General features: G+C 34.1%; 1 protein-coding gene across 1 annotated transcript in view; it reads left to right on the plus strand.

Annotated features, from left to right (window-relative positions):
- MALRD1 (MAM and LDL receptor class A domain containing 1) overlaps positions 1-21,033 on the plus strand; it is a 638,500-nt gene that overhangs the window by 262,380 nt on the left and 355,087 nt on the right. The window contains exons 24-25 of the mRNA XM_082385765.1: positions 3,438-3,548; positions 7,028-7,241. Of these exons, the coding sequence (XP_082241891.1) occupies positions 3,438-3,548; positions 7,028-7,241 (325 nt within the window). The remainder of the gene's footprint in view (positions 1-3,437; positions 3,549-7,027; positions 7,242-21,033) is intronic.

Here is a 21,033-nt window from a genome sequence, read left to right on the forward strand (position 1 = left end):
CCAATATTCTCTTTCAAATTGTTTTTTTGTAAAAAAAAAAAAAAAAAAGAAATTAAATTATTTCATACTCACAAAAGGTTGCAAGAATCTCACAGACAACTGCATTCTACCTTTCACTCAGAGATTCTGTTTTTTGCCCATTGTCCCAATAACATCTTTTATAGGAAAAATTGAGTTCAATACAGAATTACTTATCACACTCCACTGTTACTTCTTTCTAGTGTCTTTATTTTTTTATTTTTTATTTTTTATATATTTATTTTTATTTTATTTTTGGCTGCGTTGGGTCTTTGTTGCTGCGTGCGGGCTTTCTCTAGCTGTGGCGAGCAGGGGGGCTACTCTTCGTTACGGTGCACGGGCTTCTTATTGCGGTGGCTTCTCGTTGTGGGGCACAGGCTCTAGGCACGCAGGCTTCAGTCGTTGTGGCACGTGGGCTCAGTAGTTGTGGCTCGCAGGCTCTAGAGCTCAGGCTCAGTAGTTGTGGCACATGGGCTTAGTTGCTCCGTGGCATGTGGGATCTTCTCGGACCAGGGATGGAACCCGTGTCCCCTGCATTGGCAGGTGGATTCTTAACCACCATGCCACCAGGGAAGTCCCTAGTGTCTTTAAAACTGAAGTAATTCCTTCATTTCCCCTAAACTTTATGATCTTGATACTTTTAAAGGTTATATCCAGTCATTTTGTGAAATGTCCTTCAAATTGGATTTGTTCAATGTTAAGCATTTCTTCCCCCTGTAATATCACCAATATTGTATTCTTTTTATTGCATCCCATTGGTTAGTACATGATGTCTATTGTTCTCAGTACTTTTGTTCCCTTTGTTATCAATAAATATTTTGCGATGAGATATTTTGAGAGTATGTAAAATCCTGATCTCAACTCAATTATACCCACTAATTTTTGCTTCCTTTAGTATTTTTTGCCACATTAATTTTACTATGATGATTGCCTATTTGTGTCTAACTCCATTAGTCTGTCTACATTTGTAGGTTGGTTTTCTCTTGTTAAAAAAATTCTCCATTTATTGATTTATATCAGTGTGGACTCATGGATTCCTATTTTATCCAATTTGTTGTCAACATTATTACTATTTATTGGTTCTTAAGTTGTCCCAGATACAGTTATAGGAGACCCTTTAAACTGATTTCTATGTCTCTTTGACAAGTCCAATCATTCTTTGATCATTTCCTTTCTTTCTGGCCAAGAAGATGTTCCAGACTCATCTTTTTGTTATCCTGTTCCATCCCTGGAGGTAACTATTTTCCATGGGGTCCTGGTTTCTTTTGGACGACCAAGTTATATGGACAAAACAGAAAGAGGTTCTGCAATTTTAATGCAGATCCCCTAGATCCTGTCTTCCCCTATTAGACATGCCTTATATAATAGATAAGGTTTGTAAGTATATGTATAGACACATCGTTTACACAGAGAAGCCAACTCAATTTTGAAGCATCTCCGTTTATACTCTGTGTCATAGCTTACATGACATTTTCCAAGAAGCCATGTCTGAAAAATAAATCCCCAGATTTCAGAATTGTTTACATGAGCAGTTTTAGACCAGGGATATCTCTCCAAAAGCAGCCATAGATAAGGTCTCTCCCCCTGTCAAATAGCATTAATTTGTTTTCCAAGAAGTCTATGTTTAGTATATTTGCAAAGAGATTACACTTGGGCTACCTGCTTTATTTTTCCCCAATAAATAGAAATCGACTGCAGATCAGCTGCTTAACCACTTCTTTCCTAGTAGCTTGATGTAATTTTAATATTAGGTATTTTTTCTCATTTTTTAACTGTCTTATTCTAGGATTTTCCTGGCCATATTAAATATTATTTTCCTCCCCAAATTAGATAAACATATCTTATTTTAAAAATGCTGTTACTTTTTTTTATTGGAAACATGTTAAATTTATAAAGCAATTTTGGAAGAATAGTTTTATTTATTATAGGTGAGACTTCTCACCAAAAACAGTTTAAGAGTAAACTTGTTTGTGTATATGTATGTGTGTATGTTTAATAATCTGAAAGCATCCAAGTAGTCTTGTGGATTGATGTGGCAATTTACCATTTGTGTCGCATTGAGTTTTTAAAAATGGTTTTAGACAAAACAATCAATACAGCTAACTACAGGGTTTGCATCAGAAAAATGAGAATTACTTACCAGGTGTATTTTGTGGTTGAGATTAATTATCTGAAATAGGCTTTCATTTTTTCAGAATAAGATTTTGTGTTAGTAGATGAAAAATTATAAAACAACCTTAAAATTTTATAAGTAGTTAATTATCAAATAATTAAAATGGTAATACATATGAGCCTTATTTTGTGCACAGCTGAGTAAAATAACATTAAATGTTGCATTACTATGTTGCATGAACACAGTTTTCCTTAGTGGTTTGTGTATAGAGCAGTATTCATACAAAGAAGATCTAATTCCTATACATTCTTTTTAGTATCCTTCAAAAATGATTTTTATATTTTTTAGAAATTCTATTTTCTTGACTTTAATAATATGTTGATTCGACTTGAATTCAAGAATTTAGTGACATCTTTGCTAGCCACATACGACTTTTTATATGACTCTAGAAACTCTAGCTCTATAAAAATAACCATTTGCATCTAATTTTTAAAAAACTGATCATGAAAGCATTCAAATTTACCTTCACTTTCAAAAGTCAAAATCTCCCCAAACCCTTTATGTGAGTCATGAATTAGTTATACACATTGTATTGTTAAAAATTAGTGTTGTGAAATAATTAAATACATTATCTAAGTCAGTTATTTTAAAATGTGGAACTCTACTGCTCTTCCCTATTTAATTACTTTCTTGATGGCTCATTTTGTGTCATTCTAAAAGAGGAGCCATTATAATTTGTCTGCTGAGATGAGTCTCAATTTCCCTTTAGAATGAGGGTCCAGTAGTACTGGTGAGAGTTTGTTGGGTGGGGAGCTCTTGCTGGCTTAGATGAGTACGTGCCCACTCACATCACCCATATGTGCTGTTGGAATTGAATGGACTCCCATTGTAACATCACCATCCCCACTGAACCTAATGTCATTCTCAAAAGTGTGTTTAGTAAATAATTCTGTGCTTTTCATGTGACTACATGAATATTATTTAATATTGAGACTTCCAATTGTTCTTGCTGTCAGATTTTTAAAAACTAAGGTAGTTAAGAGTTCTTAATCCAATGGTGCCCAGATAACTTCAGACTTGACTGACAGATATTCATGCACAACTTTATTACACAAAGCTCATGAGGTACCCTGGGGGCACAGTGCTGTTCTAGAAAACAAAGACATCTAATGAAAAATGTCTGAGCTTTTCTCTCAGGGATTCATGTTGATATTAAAGTGAAAAAAAATTACTGGGAGAATTCTACATGTTTAGAATTTGTCAAGGTAAAATATTTCAACACTTCTTACTTGATTTATCTCTGCAGGTACTCAGCAAGAAAGACAATGTTACTTCTAAACTGTGGGCTCAAAGAGGACAGCAAGGTGCACAGTGGAAAAAAATAGAGGTGTTTTTAGGCGTTCATTCCCATATACAGGTTTGTAATCCAAGTATTTAGGTGATGATTGAGTTTTGTTGATTCTTTAATTTTAATTTATTTCCTCTACCCCTTGTCTTCTTGTCTCTCTTTCCCTTTCTGATGTGCTGTATGAACGTTTACCACTCCATACAGCATTTTCCATAAGGAATTTGCAGTTCTGAAATGCCCTAATTTTTTTTCCCAAAGAGGCAACCATTTTTCTAGGAACATCTCATTTTAGTGACAACCATCTCCTGCCTCCACAATCAGCCTCCTACATATTAAGAACACCTCCCACTATTTTGCAAATATATTCTCAGAGACTGCAGAGTAATTACATTAGTTTATTTCAAACCCAATTAAAGAGACCTTTGAAAGCACACTATATTGTTGAACCTTATTAGAGAAAACAGATTTACTTGACTGAAAAATATTTTCAGAGGCACAAAATTGGGTGATGCTGTATTTGTCTTCATGTAGATTGCAATAATATTAGGAGGATAAGACCTAAAAATAAAGGAAAAGAACAAGTAATACATAGAATAAAAGGTTTAAACTGAAAGTAATTATGTGCCAAAATATTTAGTGTGAATTTTATTTTTTTATGGATTATCAGGAAAACAGGAGCTCCATGGATGTGTGTGTTTTTTGCTTTTGGAGTTTTTGTTTGTTTTGTTTTGTTTTGTTTTTGGCAGAAGGGGTGTTTATTGGAAGGTAAAGCTTAGCTATTAAGATTTAAGATTAGATAAGGGAGAGTGGGAATCCAGAGCCATTTATGTCGGAGAACATTTTTTCTTAGTCATAACAGCACAGGGCTTAATTCCTTGAATTTAGAGCCACTTATCTATAGATACAAGGTATAATATCTTTACTAATTATACAGAGGACTGGAAATGCAATATGTAGCGAGAGTAACCAAATCAGCTGTGAATATTCAGTAACTGTATCTACAATCACATGCCATATCTGATAGATCAGCCCCTTTCAACTCCACTGGAAGCACAGGCCAGATACAGCTGTTTAAAGGCACTGATACAACATTATCCCCAATTTCTTAGAATGTTAGCTATAATAAATCCCATATATTTTTGACCTCTTGCTGGGACCCAGTTTTCTTATGGGTCATTTGTAGATAATTTAGGAAATGGATAAGAACTAAGTTCAACCTGAAGAAGAAAAGATTGGACAGCAATTTAGTGGCCTTGCACAGTACGAAATTTATCATTAAGAGGATTCCACCTGTTTAACCTCCAAGACCTTTTAACTGAGGGAAGAAGAATCATCAGCAAGAACGTGCAGAAGGCTGTGCTGCTGCCAGGCATCGGCTTCCACTTCGGGCAGTGAATTCTTAAGTAGCCTGTGCAAGTAGAATATTTGCACGGTAAAAGCATGTTCAAAACAACATTAAGAGGGATTTAAGCAGAGGAATCAATTATTAATTTAGCCTTTCTGAAATTTAATTTTTCACATATTGAAATTTGAAGAGAAATATGCCCATGTTGTTTGAATCTTAAAATGAAATATTAATGGTTTCTGAATATTTGATGTTTAATGTGATTCATTCATTCCTTCAGTAAAAACATATCAAGAACCTACTATGTGCAAGCATATTACTACGCACTGGAGAAATAGTGGTGAGACACACATACTATCCATGGTTCTTCCATTTTTACAGTATCAGTCCCTTTAGCCTCAGAAACATGAGTGCCTTTAACCCTTGAGTAAAAGTATACAGCATTGGGTAGTTTTCAGAGTTATATTTGGGAACCCCCAATTTAAACATAACATTTAATTATAATAATTTTTATAACTAGAGCAATCACATACCTGGCACTTACTAAGTGCTAAGTTCTGTTCTATGAACAAAAAATTTACTCCTGTAACTGTATGAGGTACCTACCTTTATTACCTGCATTTTATAGATTAGGCACAGAAATACCTAGAGCTTGGGTAACTTGCCCTACTTATATAACTACAATGGCAGTGATACGCTTTAAACACAGGCAGGTCATCTACAAGTCCATAATACAAATGCTATGCTCTATTGCTTCCTAAATTTTACAAAATGATTGACCCAGCTTTTATTTTACCGGAAAAAAATATATCATAATTGCTCTTGAAAAAAAGTTTAATCACGTTCAGTATTAAAATCTATGGAATCTTAACCAACATCGTGTGGCATTGGATTATCTGATTTCTTAATCACAGAGCATTGCCGCACAGATTTAAATTAAATGTTCAGATATATCCAGATAATACAGTACCTTTTTCAATTTGTGTATCCATGTTTTTCTTGGGCTCAATTTTCTTATAAAAGAGTTGTAGTCATTATTCTTTCTAGTTTCACCTCGTCTTAATCACATCCAAGCTCTTAATCTATCTTACAAATTTATTTTTCTTTTCTAGCACATCTGTTCTGAAGAAAAAAAAAAAAGTATGCCTTTTATGTAAATTTGATACATGAATTTATATAAAAATTGTACGTTTATTTGCTTTTTTAAAATAATGTGAAAGGCATGATTTTCAGTTATTCTATTCTCTCATCTTAAAAGGAAAACAACTAGGTTTTCATACAATAGTATAAAAGCATAACACATCTTAAGGAAAAACTAATTACTTCTTTCAAGAAAAATAGTTGTTTAGATTTGGTAAAAAGATGTTTGGGAGTTTGATGACAATAACTATTCTGTATAAAAATCATGGAGGTAAATAGGTATTTCTTGTTAACACATCTCTAATTGTCCTAAATTTACTTTAAAATATATGAATATTTCTTATGTTAACACACAAATACATATTTAGCTTGCAGACAAATTCAATAGAAGCTGTCTGAATTAGTTTCACTTTGGAAACTTTAGTGAGTCCTGTGACTATTTTTCATCAATTCTATCAAAGTCTGTAGAAGTGGGATCTCACTGTCCAGCAGTGGCACACAGGAGAATTTCATTCATCACATACATTAATCAAAGGCAAATCACAATCATTTCAAGTCCAAAGATGTGGCCAATTTAAAAAATTCATAGTTTTGAGGTTAGACATGTTTTTGGTTTCAAATAGTTGAGTTGAACGTATCAGAGGAATGGCAAGAAGCGGATGAAATAAAGTAAAAGGTATGCTTGCATCTTCTGTCTCTTGGTGCATTCCGTCACCTGGTTGACCTCCTGCTTCCACGTGTGATGGGGCTGTCAGCAGTGAGCAGGTCTTGTTTGGGGTCTGCGAGTTGCAGAGGCTGCAGTGGTAGGTTTCTTAGGCCCTGTATCCTAAACATCTAGACAAGAGACAGTGGTGTTGCCACTCCCACATTCTTTGCCTGTTGAGTGTGGTAGAGCTCTTCGATATCCCTCAAACTTCCTGGGTCAGTTTCATCGTAGTGATTACGGGGTCATTTTTATCAGATTCAAGCCCTTAAGTTCTGTACTGTATTTACTGTTTGCCCCAAGTTTTGAATTCTTGATGGACGAGTCAACTGATATTGGCTTTTTTTTTTTTTTTTAAAGATTGTCTTCAGGGCAAAACGTGGTATCAGTTACATAGGAGATGTAGCAGTGGATGATATTTCCTTTCAAGATTGTTCCCCCCTACTTAGCGCAGACAGAACGTGTACGGCTCAAGAATTCACATGCGCGAACAAGCACTGCATTGCCAGGGACAAGCTGTGTGATTTTGTGAACGATTGTGCTGATAATTCAGATGAGACTCCTTTCATCTGTGGTGAGTGGAAGTGTTCTGTCTCCTTACTTTTGCCTTTGTCTCCCACAACCTTCCTCTGTGCAATGGGTTCATTGATGAAAAATACAGAGTATATATAACTCAGCAGCCAAGGCAGGTAAGGTGATTTAACCACTTAAATACATTCCTTTCTCCCTCTCAATACTTAATTTACAACCGAAAGTCATTTAAAACTAATCAATGGCTTTCTGTTTGTATGTGAAGAATTGGAGATTAACTGGAAAGCAGGTGTCTTCAAAGACAAACAGAATGCAAACAAGTATTTTCCATATGAAATAAATTTTGGGAAAGAAGGCAAGCAAAACGTCCATCAACGGCAACTCATGCAAGGTTGACAAGCCTTTGTGCTTTGACAGATTTCAGGGAGTTGTCATTCCCTTGGGTCAATTATGAGCTGGGATAAGTGGCTAAAAAAACAAAAAAATCAATATCCAGATAATGTATAAAATAGACAATGTGATCTCCTAAGGGAAATACATATCAGCTGTGTAATATTGTTACAAGAGATCATAATAAACGGCACCTATTAAAATATCCTTAGCTAAATGGGCCATATGTGCTCATTCAGGGAAGTCTGTAAAATCATGGAACACAGTGCATTGTTGCCTCATTTCATTGCAAATGAGGTGAATACAAATTGTCAGAATTAAGGTTGACAAATTATTCCACTATTACCAATAATTTCTGAGCTAGCGTATTACAGTTTGATCTCTTTTTTGCCTCTTGAAACCAAATCTGGAATCACAAGAACAACGTCAGTATAATAAGAGCTCACATTTACGTAGAACTTTTAACTTTCAAAGCTCTTCTATCTACTAATCTCCACTTGATCTTCACAGAAACCCGACAGGTAAGTGGGGCAGATATTATTAGTGCATTCCATGGATAAAGCTGCTGAACAAGAGTGGCTAAGATTTGGTCAAATTTCATAAAACTGGTACTGACAGAGTTGATCCTAGTTTCCAAGTACTCTGATTTATGATTCACTGCTTTGCCCAAGCTACCATACCACCTCTGTGTACAACTGAATCTTAGGAAAACCAAAAAAGTTGTAGATGTAGAAATCCTGTGTATATCCAATAACTATTTGTTTCTTCAAGTGTGGATTATATCTTATAATATCAATTATTACTATTATATGAACCAAGCAAAACTGTTTGACTAATCTTGTATTCTGTATTAATTTTTACCTTTATCTTATGAATATTTTTGCTGAGTTTTTAGTTATTTTCTGCATCAAATGCTTTTACATTTTCTTCATTGCCATTTTCATTTGAGTATCTCACAAATCTATTAGGTTATCAGTCGAACAGAACAGATATTATGCTTTTGAATTTTATTTGTCATGTTGCCAACTTATCTCTTTCCCAAGATGTGATTTAATGCAATTTTTTCAGTGTTTAAAGTATTTTATTTCTGGCTAAATTTTCCTTGAACTCTTTGTATTTAGATAATAACTTTGCGAATATTTCTAGGAATCCTCTATCTGTATTTGGGAGGGTATACTAATATACTAAGAAGGTCAGAGAAATGTACTGAAATTTATTGTCTTGGTAGTTCTTTTGTATGGAAAATAAAGACAAAAGTAATTACAAGCCCTTGGAGGGAAAGTTTTATCAGAAGGTGCTTTCTGGTGAACTGATTACCAAATCACTGTAACATTTGAATGGGGCTGTGATATCAGTAATACTGGAGCAAGAGAGATGAATTAGTTCCAGATATTATATAAGAAGAAGAAAAATTTTTCAGCTCCTTAGAACAAATAAACAACAAAAAAGTTAGAACAAACCTTAAAAGTAACCCACATTTTAATATTGGTTCTTATTACATGAATATGATTTATTTTTATATAACACTGCTTATTTTATTATGTATTTAAAAATTCAATTGTATTCCTATGTTAATGGTTTTAAATGTTTTAATTATAGAGTGGCTAGAACCTGCTATATGAATTATGAGTGCTGTTATTTTTCCTGCATATACTATAAACTTTGATGTTTAATTAGACCCAGAAGAATAGGAAGAAAAACTTAAAAAAAAAATCACCATAGCAACTGATCTCAGAAGTTTGGCTGACAACCAACCAAGAATTTAGGCTTACGTTTCATGATCTTTGGAACTTGTGTGAGGTTTTTTTTGTTTGTTTTGGGTTTTTTTTTTTTTTTTTTTGTGAGAAGTCTTAGTAAAGGCTGAACATGTATCACAACTCTAAAAAAACGTCTAAAATATCATTTGGTATAAATACACCACCTAGGAATAGAAGAAAGAATGAAACTGCTGAGCTCTTTGTAAAGGCATAGACTGTCTCTGACAAAGGAAAAGAAAATAATCCTTTATAAAACAAAAGTACCTGTGGCTTTAATTTTCTGTAGACCAATATAGGCTCTGAAAGCAAGATTTGGCAGAAACATTAAACTGGTTTTTTTTTTTTTTGCTTTATAATATAAATATAGCTAAAATATAGGACATAGTCAAAAAGAAAGTGATTTGTGTATCTGAGAAATCTGAAATCTTAGTTGAACATATTTTGCCATTGGTATAGAGGCTCCTTTGGCAAACAATCATATTTTTGTTTCTCTGTACTTTCCAATTAGCATATTTATTGGTGATACACAAGAGTATCTCAGGCATGCTCAAAATAATTTAATTCTGCACTGTGATTAGTAAGGATGCAGGATATTTGACCAGAATAATTAGTAAGGAATCTGAACCTAATGGGCACATGTAATACTGTATTTCCCAACTGCAGACATCTATTTCAAGTACACACAGAATATATGTTATTAAGCACTAAGCAAACTTCATTAATTTTAAATGGATTAAAGTGACATGGATTACATCTTTTGAATTAGGCTGGAAATCAGTTGTAAGACAAAAGCTAGAAAATTCCCTGTTAGTTAGAAGACACTTTTAATAACCCATCTCCCCACCAAAAAAATTACAGTAAAATTAGAAAATGTTTTAAATAAATAATAATAATAATAGTGCATTAAAAAACCTGTGGTATTTAGTTAAGAAAATGCGTAGTGAAAAATTTATATACTTAAATCCTTACCAAAGAAATTAATTAGCTGATAATACAAATTAATGGAATAGAACACAAATGTCAGAGAGAGAGGATTTGGAAAGACTGATAACATTTTCAAGACCCTGTCAAGAATGATCAAGAGAAATTGAGAAGACAAAAATATCAAATTAATTTAACATATATTTACTGAAAAGGTATATGTCAAGCAGTGTTTGAGACATCTAGTGTACATCCATAAATGAAACAGACAAAAATCATATTACCCATTCTCCTGTGTTAAACAGAAAATATTCTCTCTCCCTCTACACACACACACATACACACACACAGAATATCCATGTGTGTGTGTTTGTGTATATGTATATTACAGAGTTTGTCAGAAGGTGATAAGTGATACATTTTCTATGAGAAAATACAGAATAAGTTAAAGGAGATGAAAAATGGAGGGAGAGCAAATAGCAATATTAGGGAGCTTGATGAGGATAGGCCTGATGAAAGATATTTAAACAATTTTTTTTCATTTTACTTATTTATTCCCCCCCCACAGCTTTACTGAGATATGATTAACATACAGCCCTGTATAAGTTTAAGGTATACATCATTGTGACTTATTTATATTGCGAAATGATTACCACAATAAGTTTAGTGGTAATCCATTAACATCCATTTTCTCATATAGGTACAAAAAAATAAAAAGAGGAAAAAAATGTTTTTTCCCTTGAAATGAGGACTCTTAGGATCTAATCTCTTTCAAATATACCATACAGCAGTGCTAACTATAGTCATCATGTTGTACATTACAGCCCTAGTGCTTATTTATCTTATAGCTGGAAGTGTGTACCTTTGGACTCCCTTCATCTAATTCCCCCTCCTGGGCAAATTCTTGAAGGAGATCTGGGACTTAGCCAATACTTGTTATTTTCTTTCTTTCTTTCTTTCTTTTTTTTTAAATTATAGCCATCCTAGTGTGTATGAAGTAGAATCTCATTGTGGTTTTGATTTGTCCTTCCCTAATGACTATAATGTTAATCATCTTTTCTTGTGCTTATTGGCCATTTGTGTATGTTCTTTGGAGAACTGTCAAAGTTCTTTGCGCTTTTCTTTACAGGATTGTGTGTTTTTTATTGTAGAGTTGTAAGAGTTATTTATATATTCTGGATATTAAGCCCTTATCGTATGTATGATTTGCAAATATCTTGTCTCATTCTGGAGGCTGTCTTTTAAATTTTTCAATAGAATTTATTTTTTAAAGGAGTTGTATGTTCACAGCAGAACTTAATCCCCACACATGCACAGCCCCACCAGACTATCATGTCCCCCACCAGAGTGGTGATTTGTTACACGGGAGATGTCATTATCACCACAGTCCATAGTTTACATTAGGGTTCCCTCTTGGTGAAAGAACACGTGATTAACAATAAATCAAACTCTTATACTCAGTTACTTATAGTAACCTTGCTAAAGTCATTACAAATATTTTTAAACACATTTTTTCCTATTGGATGAATGTTTTTAAAAATATCATTTTTTAATGTTACATCAATGTGCAGTTTAACACTGCTGAAAATTATCTAAACTCAGTTACTCAAATCTTGGTCTAGAGACAAACAGCATTTTTGTCAGAAGTCAGGCCCCACCCTAGACTTAATCATAAACTGCATTTTAACAAGTATATGTGCACTAAAATTTGAGAAGCGATCATCTAAACAATACAAACATTTGAAAAAGTTTTCTGGTAAGAAGGAAGAGCTCTTATTTTATTCGTTGTTTCCTTATTGACATATACAAATATATCAGGATATTAATAGGGGCAATAATTAGCTTTTTAAATATTAAAAATGATTCTGTGTATATTTTCTTAATGAATTTAATTGAACCATTTATAGTTAAGTCAAAATTTAATGCCTACGTATGTATTTAATTGCCTGATATAATTTATTGGCAATTTTAAGAAGTTTTAAAGAATTGACATTTATGCATTTATTCGGCAAATATTTATTGAGCATCTACTATGTGCGAGGGTTTGTTCTAGTTACTAAGAATAATGCTGTGGACAGTACAGACAAATTTCCTGCTCTCATGGAGCTTGCATTATGTTTGGTGGTAGTGGAAGGGGACACAGACAAAACAGAGTAAGTAAAATAACACAGCATATTTCATAATGATAAGTGCTCTGGCAAAAAGTAAAATAGGGAAAAGTGAGAAAGAAGACGCTTGGAGTGGTGGTTATAGTTTTAAATAGGGCCATCAGAAAAGTTCTCACTGAGAAATTGATATTTAAATAAAGATGGAAGGGGATATGGGGATATATGCATACATATAGCTGATTCACTTTACAGCAGAAACTAACACAACATTGTAAAGCAATTATACTCCAATAAAGATGTTAAAAAACAAACAAACAAAAAAGATGGAAAAAATAATGGATTTGAGCCAAGTGATATTTGATGTATTTGAATGAATTTTTTAAAAATTCAAAAAACATTTAAAAGGTCAGCAATAATTTAAACACGGTCCTTTCTATATTATCACCACATCACTAACAATTTCCTTTGATTTCTATGAATGTATAACTGTAATTCACCTAAACAGTTATCCTTCAGGACACATTTGAGTTGACTCATTTACATCCTGACTACCCTTTCTCATTTGTTATAGCAGAATTCTCTCTGTTTCAAGTAAACTGATGAATTTTGGGGGGAGAATGGGCTATTGTTTGATGCTATGATATATATGTGACTTTTTACTCACAGTAAGGTTATATTATAGCTGTTACTTCTACACCATATCCAGTGCTCCATCTAAAACTTTTTAGCATATCAGAATTTGTGCTCAGTTGTGGCAAAAAATGAATTTAAAGGTGTAGAGTGCCTCTGTGGGACTCTACTGGCACCAGTGTACACCAACCTGACCTAGCCTTGCATACTGGACATTTGTTTATTTGGTTAAACATTGGGCATCTCTAATATAAGTGGCCCTGGAGCAAAAACAAAGAAAAATAAGATATTACCTGAAGAATTGTGGAGCTTCTTGTCTAGTTAGAGAAATAGGTACATAAACATTCACCTTGCGAATGGGAGTTAGAATAAGTACAAAGCACTTTTGGATGGGTGAGGGGGAAATAATTTAGTTAGGGTATTTAAATACTAATCCCAGCATGGATTTTTACATCACCTTGAAAACAACTAGTGTATTTTCAGAGACTTTATTAATCATGCACTATGAATAGCTTTTGTTTTCTTTAGGAAATTATGTTCAAAAGTAGGTCAGGTATCATAATGTTAATAAACCAGGCTTCCTGTGAAGGATCTGCTGTCCTAAGCTTCAGGAATTCATTATTTGCAGGCTGTAGCCTAGTGACTGAGGCTTAGAAAGCTTTCACTGTCTTTTCCAAGATTATCAACACTGATCCCTTTCTCATGAACTCAGTGTTGTAAAGTGACATGCATTAGGGTAATATTTTCAGAATTATGAAATCAGGTAGTCACCACTGAAGAAAAAATTATGAGAAATTTTGAAAACCTGGTATTATAAGTAGGATTTTTCCAAATTACCCGCAAACTCTTTTTTTTACATGGAAATAAGTATACTCCTTATAGAACAATTGTTCTGTGAAACAGTTTGGAAAGTATTGTTTACAGAATTTATTATTATTACTTCATAGAATAAGGCAATACAAAGGAAATCACTGTATCACAATTTCCTGATGATGTCATGCAATAATAATTGGCACATGACATTAATTTTTTGAATTTTGAAATAATTGTGGGTTCATAGGAAGTTACAAAGATAGTACAGAGAAATTCTGTGTACCCTTCATGTAGTTTCCCTCAGTGGTTACATTTTATAGTATAGTATAATATCAAAACCAGGAAACAATATGGTTCAATATGTGTGTATAGTTGTATGGCATTTTATTATATGTGAAAACTCGTGTAATCATCACACTACAATCAAATATTCTGTCTCCACCAAAATCTTCCCTAAGCTATTCCTTTATAATTACATTTAGTCTCACCATCCCTAACCTTGGGAAACCACTATTTTGTTCTCCGTCCGTATAGTTCGTAATTTTGAGAAAGTTATATAAATATGTAAATGCAGTTTGTGACCTTTTGAGACTGTCTTTTTTTCATTCAGCATAACCTCCTTGAGACCCATCCAAGTTGTTGTGTGTGTAAATCATTTGTTCCTTTTTATTGCTGACTCATATTCCATGCATGGATGTAACATACCATAGTACTGTTTTCCAGAGTGGTTATGCCATTTTATGTTACCACCAACAATGTTTGAGAAATCCAGTTTGTCCACATCCTTGCGAGCATTTGGTATTGTAACTATTTTATTTTTATTATTGCTCTTCTTATAGGTATAGGATAATATCTCATCGGGGTCTTAATTTGCGTTTTCCCTGATAGCTAGTGGTGTTGAACATCTTATCATGTGTTTCTTTGTTATCTGTATATCCTCTTTGGTGAAATGTTTCTTCATGTCTTCTGCCCATTTTCTAATCAGAATTTTTCAGACTGTTGAGTTTTGAGAGTTCTTCATATATTATCGATATAAGTCCTTTGGCAGATGTGTGAGTGGCAAATTTTCTAATAGGCTTTAGATTATCTTTACATTCTCTTTACAGGGAAAGAGTAATTTTGATGAAGTCCAGTTTATTGATCTTTCCTTTTAGGGATCATGCTTTTGATATCACGGTCAAAAACACTTCACTGAGTTCTAGGTCCCAGATTTTCTTCTATTTTTCCTTCTAAAAGTTGCATAGTATTATATTTTACATTTAAGTGTATGCTCCATTTTGTTAATTTTTGTATAAGGTGTGAGGTTTGGGTCATTTTTTTTTTTTTGCCAATAGTTATCCAGTTGCTTCATCACCATTAACAAAGCTGTCCTCCCCTCATTTAACTGCATCTGCATCTTTGTCAAATGTTAGTTGGTTGTGCTTATGTGAAGCTGTTTTGGTTCTGTTCCATTGATCCAAGTGTCTGTTCCTTCATCAGTCCCACACAGTCTTGAAAATTAAAGCTTTATAATAAATCTTAAACTTAGGTAGAGAGTGTCCTTCTAGTTTATTTTTCTTTTTCAACTAAATAGCCTTAGTTATTCCAGTTCCTTTGGCTTTGCTTTCACATTTAAAAAAAAATCATCTCTATATCTACCAAAAAAAGTGATGTAACTTTGACAAGAATTTTATTAAATACATATATCAGTTTGGGAGAAATAACATCTTTAATAGGATGTCTTCCAACCCATGAGCAGTTTGTCTCTCCATTATTTAGACTTTGATTTCTTTTCACCTGTGTTTTGCAGTTTTTGGCTTACAAGTCCTGTACATATTTTATAAGATTTACACCTAAGTATTTCATTTTTTAAGGGATTATAAATGATATTATATTTTAAATTTTGGTTTCTACATATTCAATGATGGTATATAAAAACACAGTTAATTTTATATGTGGATCATGTGTCCTGCAACCTTGCTGAGTCATGTATTAGTTCTCAAACTTTTATAATACATTCCTTAGATTTTCTATGTTGACAGTCATGTCATCTGAAAATTGGGACAGTTTTATGTCTTCCTTTCTGATCTGTGTGCCTTAAAGATTTGGTAGAAATCTCCAGTGAGACTATCTGAGCCTGGAGATTTCTTTTCAGGAATTTTAAAATTATGAGTTCCGTTTCCTTAAAAGTTATAAAGCTGCTCAAATCATTTTGTGTTTGTTCTTTGCAAGGAATAGGTCCATTTCATAGAAGTTGTCAATTTAATGCATTAGAGTTATTAATAGTATTCTTATATCATCCTTTTAATATCCATAGGGTCTATGATATCCCCTGTTTCATTCCTGTCATAGGTAATTTGTGTCTTCTCTCTCTTTTCTTTGACATTCCTTTGAGACTGATAATACTAATTCATTAAGAAGAAAAATCTAGAAATAATAGCTATAGCTACTAACCTTTTTATAAATACAATATAAACAACTTGTCAAAATATGATATAAAGTTCAAGTTATTGAATCATAAAATCAAAGAATCATAGAGTTGGAGAGAATAAAAGAAGTTATTCCATGCTCTTTGAAACAGGGATCTAACACTAAGACTTCTGTGAAGGATTCACTTTTACTCAGTTACAATTTATCGTAAATTTTTTATCTATATCCTAGCACTTATCACAGTCTATTAATATATGAGAGAACTCCACTAAGACATATTTATTGATGAATCAGTTCCAACATCTACTGAATTGCTATTGATTGAATTGGTAAATGAGTCACCAACCAATGAAGGAATCATTTCTATAACTTCTCTGATCTGGCAGACAATGGAGGTGGGAAAGGAAAAAATCACCTGATTGCTGTTTGAACACTTTCATAGGAGAGAATACTCTGTCTCACATAAAAAGCCTTTTCAACTGTCAGGCGCCCCTTGATATAATGATTTTCCTAATATTGAATCTACGTTTCCATCTTTGCTCAGTATGGGTTTTTGATGATAGTATTTCTTACTACTTGTAGTTCTTCATAATAATACAACTTTAAGATTCAGAAACAGGTACCATTGATTCTGCACGTTTTTTCACATTCCCCTTTCTCATGTTCACAGTTATGATGTCAATATATATATTCTTAGAATCCTTTAGTAGCATTTTATATGCACAGTTCAAGGCCTCTATTATCTAGTCTCCCTCTCATTGGATGGTTTAAATTCTCAAAGTTTCTCATAAACATGGGAATTAAATATTCAGCAAATACCACAGTACTCTAATTATGAGTAAATTATCAGAATATTGTGTCATTTTTTTGCATAAGATAACATTCACAAATCTTAAGAATTTTAATACTTTAGTTTTTATTTTTTTAGTTAGCCTTGTGTTGATTATATCTATGAAGAATGAATAGGGAGTTGGTTAAATAAAGAATAGTAAAGAAGGTTCCAGATGATAGGAATTACAAAGGGTGGTAGCAAAAAACCAGAGGAAAGACAGATCCTGATGAGTTTGTGGAGACAAAGCTTAGCATGTCTGGAGCATTTCATTTGAGAATGGAGAGTAGCTAGGAATGAGTCCAGAGAGACAAGCAGGGGTACTTGGTCATCTGTGTTAAGAAATGTCTTTTAACTTAGAGTAACAGAGAGACATTTTAGGATTTTATACAGAGGAATAATATAATCAAATTTGGATTTTAGGAAAATCACTCTGAAGAGCAGTGTAGATGATAGCAGTTTTGGAGACAGGAGGATCAGTCAGGAGACTATTCCAGTATTTCACTCAAGAGATAATGATGACAAGGTGCATTCAATGAAGATGGAAAGAAGTGAATAAATATTTGGGAGAAAAGTCTACAGATCTGATGATTAATTTACTGTGGAGGATTTCTGGGTTGGACAAGTGAATAACTGGCAGTTTCATTCACTCCTCTTAATTAATGAAGCAAAAGGATGAGGTTTTAAAAGATGTGATTTTGCTTAATTTGTGTTTGAGATATCGTAAGATCTTAAAAATGGAGATGTGGCCAATAGACATCTAAGCCTGGGAGAGGCATTTCTGCAGGAGACATAGAATTGGGGAATATCAGAGGAACTTCAAGATGGCGCAGTAAGACGTGGAGATCACCTTCCTCCCTGCAAATACATCAAAAATACATCTACATGTGGAACAACTCCTACAGAACACCTACCGAATGCTGGCAGAAGACCTCAGACTTCCCAAAAGGCAAGAAACACCCCACGTACCTGGCCATGTTGCTGACAGGGTCTTGGTACTCTGGCCGGGTATCAGGCCTGGGTCTCTGAGGTGGGAGAGCCAACTTCAGGAAACTGGTCTGCCAGAGACCACCTGGCCCCATGTAATATCAGTCGGCAAGAGCTCTCCCAGAGATCACCATCTCAACACTAAGACCCAGCTGCACTCAACGACCAGCAAGCTACAGTGCTGGACACTCCCTGCCAAACAACTAGCAAGACAGGAACACAACCCCACCCATTAGCAGAGAGGCGGCCTAAAATCATACTAAGTTCACAAACACCCCAAAACACACCACCAGACGTGGACCTGCCCACCAGAAAGACAAGATCCAGCCTCATGCACCAGAACACAAGCACCAGTCCCTTCCACCAGGAAGCCTACACAACCCACTGAACAAGTTTATCCACTGGGGGCAGACACCAAAAACAATGGGAACTACAAACCTGCAGCTGTGAAATGAGAACCCAAACACAGTAAGTTAAGCAAAATGAGAAGAGAGAGAAATATGCAGCAGATGAAGGAGCAAGGTAAAAACCCGCCAAACCAAACAAATGAAGAGGAAATAGGCAGTCTACCTGAAAAAAATTCAGAGTAATGATAATAAAGATGATCGAAAATCTTGGAAATAGAATGGAGAAAATACATGAAACGTTTAACAAGGACCTAGAAGAACTAAAGAGCAAACAAACAATGATGAAAAACACAATAAATGAAACTAAAAATTCTCTACAAGGAATGATTAGCAGAATAACTGAGGAAGAAGAATGGATAAGTGATGGGGAAAATAAAATAGTGGAAATAGCTACTGCAGAGCAGAATAAAGAAAAAAGAATGAGAAGAATTGAGGACAGTCTCAGAGACCTCTGGGACAACATTAAATGCACCAACATTCGAATTATAGGGGTCCCAGAAGAAGAAGAAAAAAGAAAGGGTCTGACCAATCACAAGTAATGACATTGAAACTGTGATTAAAAATCTTCCAACAAACAAAAGCCCAGGACCAGATGGCTTCACAGGCGAATTCTATCAAACATTTAGAGAAGAGCTAACACCCATCCTTCTCAAACTCTTCCAAAAAATTGCAGAGGGAGGAACACTCCCAAACTCATTCTGTGAGGCTACCATCACCCTGATATCAAAACCAGACAAAGATACTACACAAAAAATTACAGACCAATATCACTGATAAATATAGATGCAAAAATCCTCAACAAAATACTAGCAAACAGAATCCAACAACACATTAAAAGGGTCATGAACCATGATCAAGTGGGATTTATCCCAGGGATGCAAGGATTCTTCAATATATGCAAATAAATCAATGTGATACACCATATTAACAAATTGAAGAATAAAAACCATATGATCATCTCAATAGATGCAGAAAAAGCTTTTGACAAAATTCAACACCCATTTATGATAAAAACTCTCCGGAAAGTGGGCATAGAGGGAACCTACCTCAACATAATAAAGGCCATATATGACAAACCCACAGCAAACATCATTCTCAATGGTGAAAAACTGAAAGCATTTCCTCTAAGGCCAGGAACAAGAGAAGGATGTCCACTCTCACCACTATTATTCAACATAGTTTTGGAAGTCCTAGCCGTGGCAATCAGTGAAGAAAAAGATATAAAAGGAATACAAATTGGAAAAGAAGAAGTAAAACTGTCAGTGTTTGCAGATAACATGATACTATACATAGAGAATCCTAAAGATGCTACCAGAAAACTACTAGAGCTAATCAATGAATTTGGTAAAGTTGCAGTATACAAAATTGATGCACAGAAATCTCTTGCATTCCTATACACTAATGATAAAAATCTGAAAGAGAAATGAAGGAAACACTCCCATTTATCATTGCAACAAAAAGAATAAAATACCTAGGAATAAACCTACCTAGGGAGACAAAAGACCTGTATGCGGAAAACTATAAAACACTGATGAAAGAAATTAAAGATCATACCAACAAATGGACAGATATGCCATGTTCTTGGATTGGAAGAATCAGTATTGTGAAAATAAGTATACTACCGAAAGCAATCTACAGATTCAGTGCAATCCCTATCGAATTACCAATGGCATTTTTTACAGAACTAGAACAAAAAAATCCTAAAATTTGCGTGGAGACAAAAAAGACCCCGAATGGCCAAAGCAGTCTTGAGGGGAAAAAATGGAGCTGGAGGAATCAGACTCCCTGGCTTCAGACTATACTACAAAGCTACAGTAATCAAGACAATATGGTACTGGCATGAAAACAGAAATATATTTCAATGGAACAAGGTAGAAAGCCCAGAGATAAGCCCACGCACCTGTGGTCAACTTATCTATGACAAAGGAGGCAAGGATATACAATGGAGAAAAGACAGTCTCTTCAATAAGTGATGCTGGGTAAACTGTACAGCTACATGTAAAAGAAAGAAATTAGAACTCTCCCTAACATCATACACAAAAATAAACTCAATATGGATTAGAGACCTAAATGTAAGACTGGACGCTATAAAACTCTAACAGGAAAACATAGGAAGAACACTCGTTGACATAAATCTCAGCAAGATCTTTTTGATCCACCTCCTAGAGTAATGGAAATAAAAACAAAAATAAAAAAATGGGACCTAATGAAACTTAAAAGCTTTGGCACAGCAAAGAAAAGCATAAACAAGACGAAAAAACAACTCTCAGAATGGGAGAGAATATTTGCAAATGAATCAATGGACAAAGGATTAATCTCCAAAATATATAAACAGCTCATGCAGCTCAATATCAAAAAAACAAACAACCCAATCAAAAAATAGGCAGAAGACCTAAATAGACATTTCTCCAAAGAAGACATACAGATGGCCAAGAAACACATGAAAAGCTGCTCAACATCACTAATTATTAGAGAAATGCAAATCAAAACTACAAAACTAAAATGAGGTATCACCTCACACCATTTAGAATGGGCATCATCAGAAACTCTACAAACAGCAAATGCTGGAGAGGGTGTGGAGAAA

Source organism: Balaenoptera borealis, assembly GCF_965194805.1.
Source record: "Balaenoptera borealis genome assembly, chromosome: 3".
Lineage (NCBI taxonomy): Eukaryota > Metazoa > Chordata > Mammalia > Artiodactyla > Balaenopteridae > Balaenoptera > Balaenoptera borealis.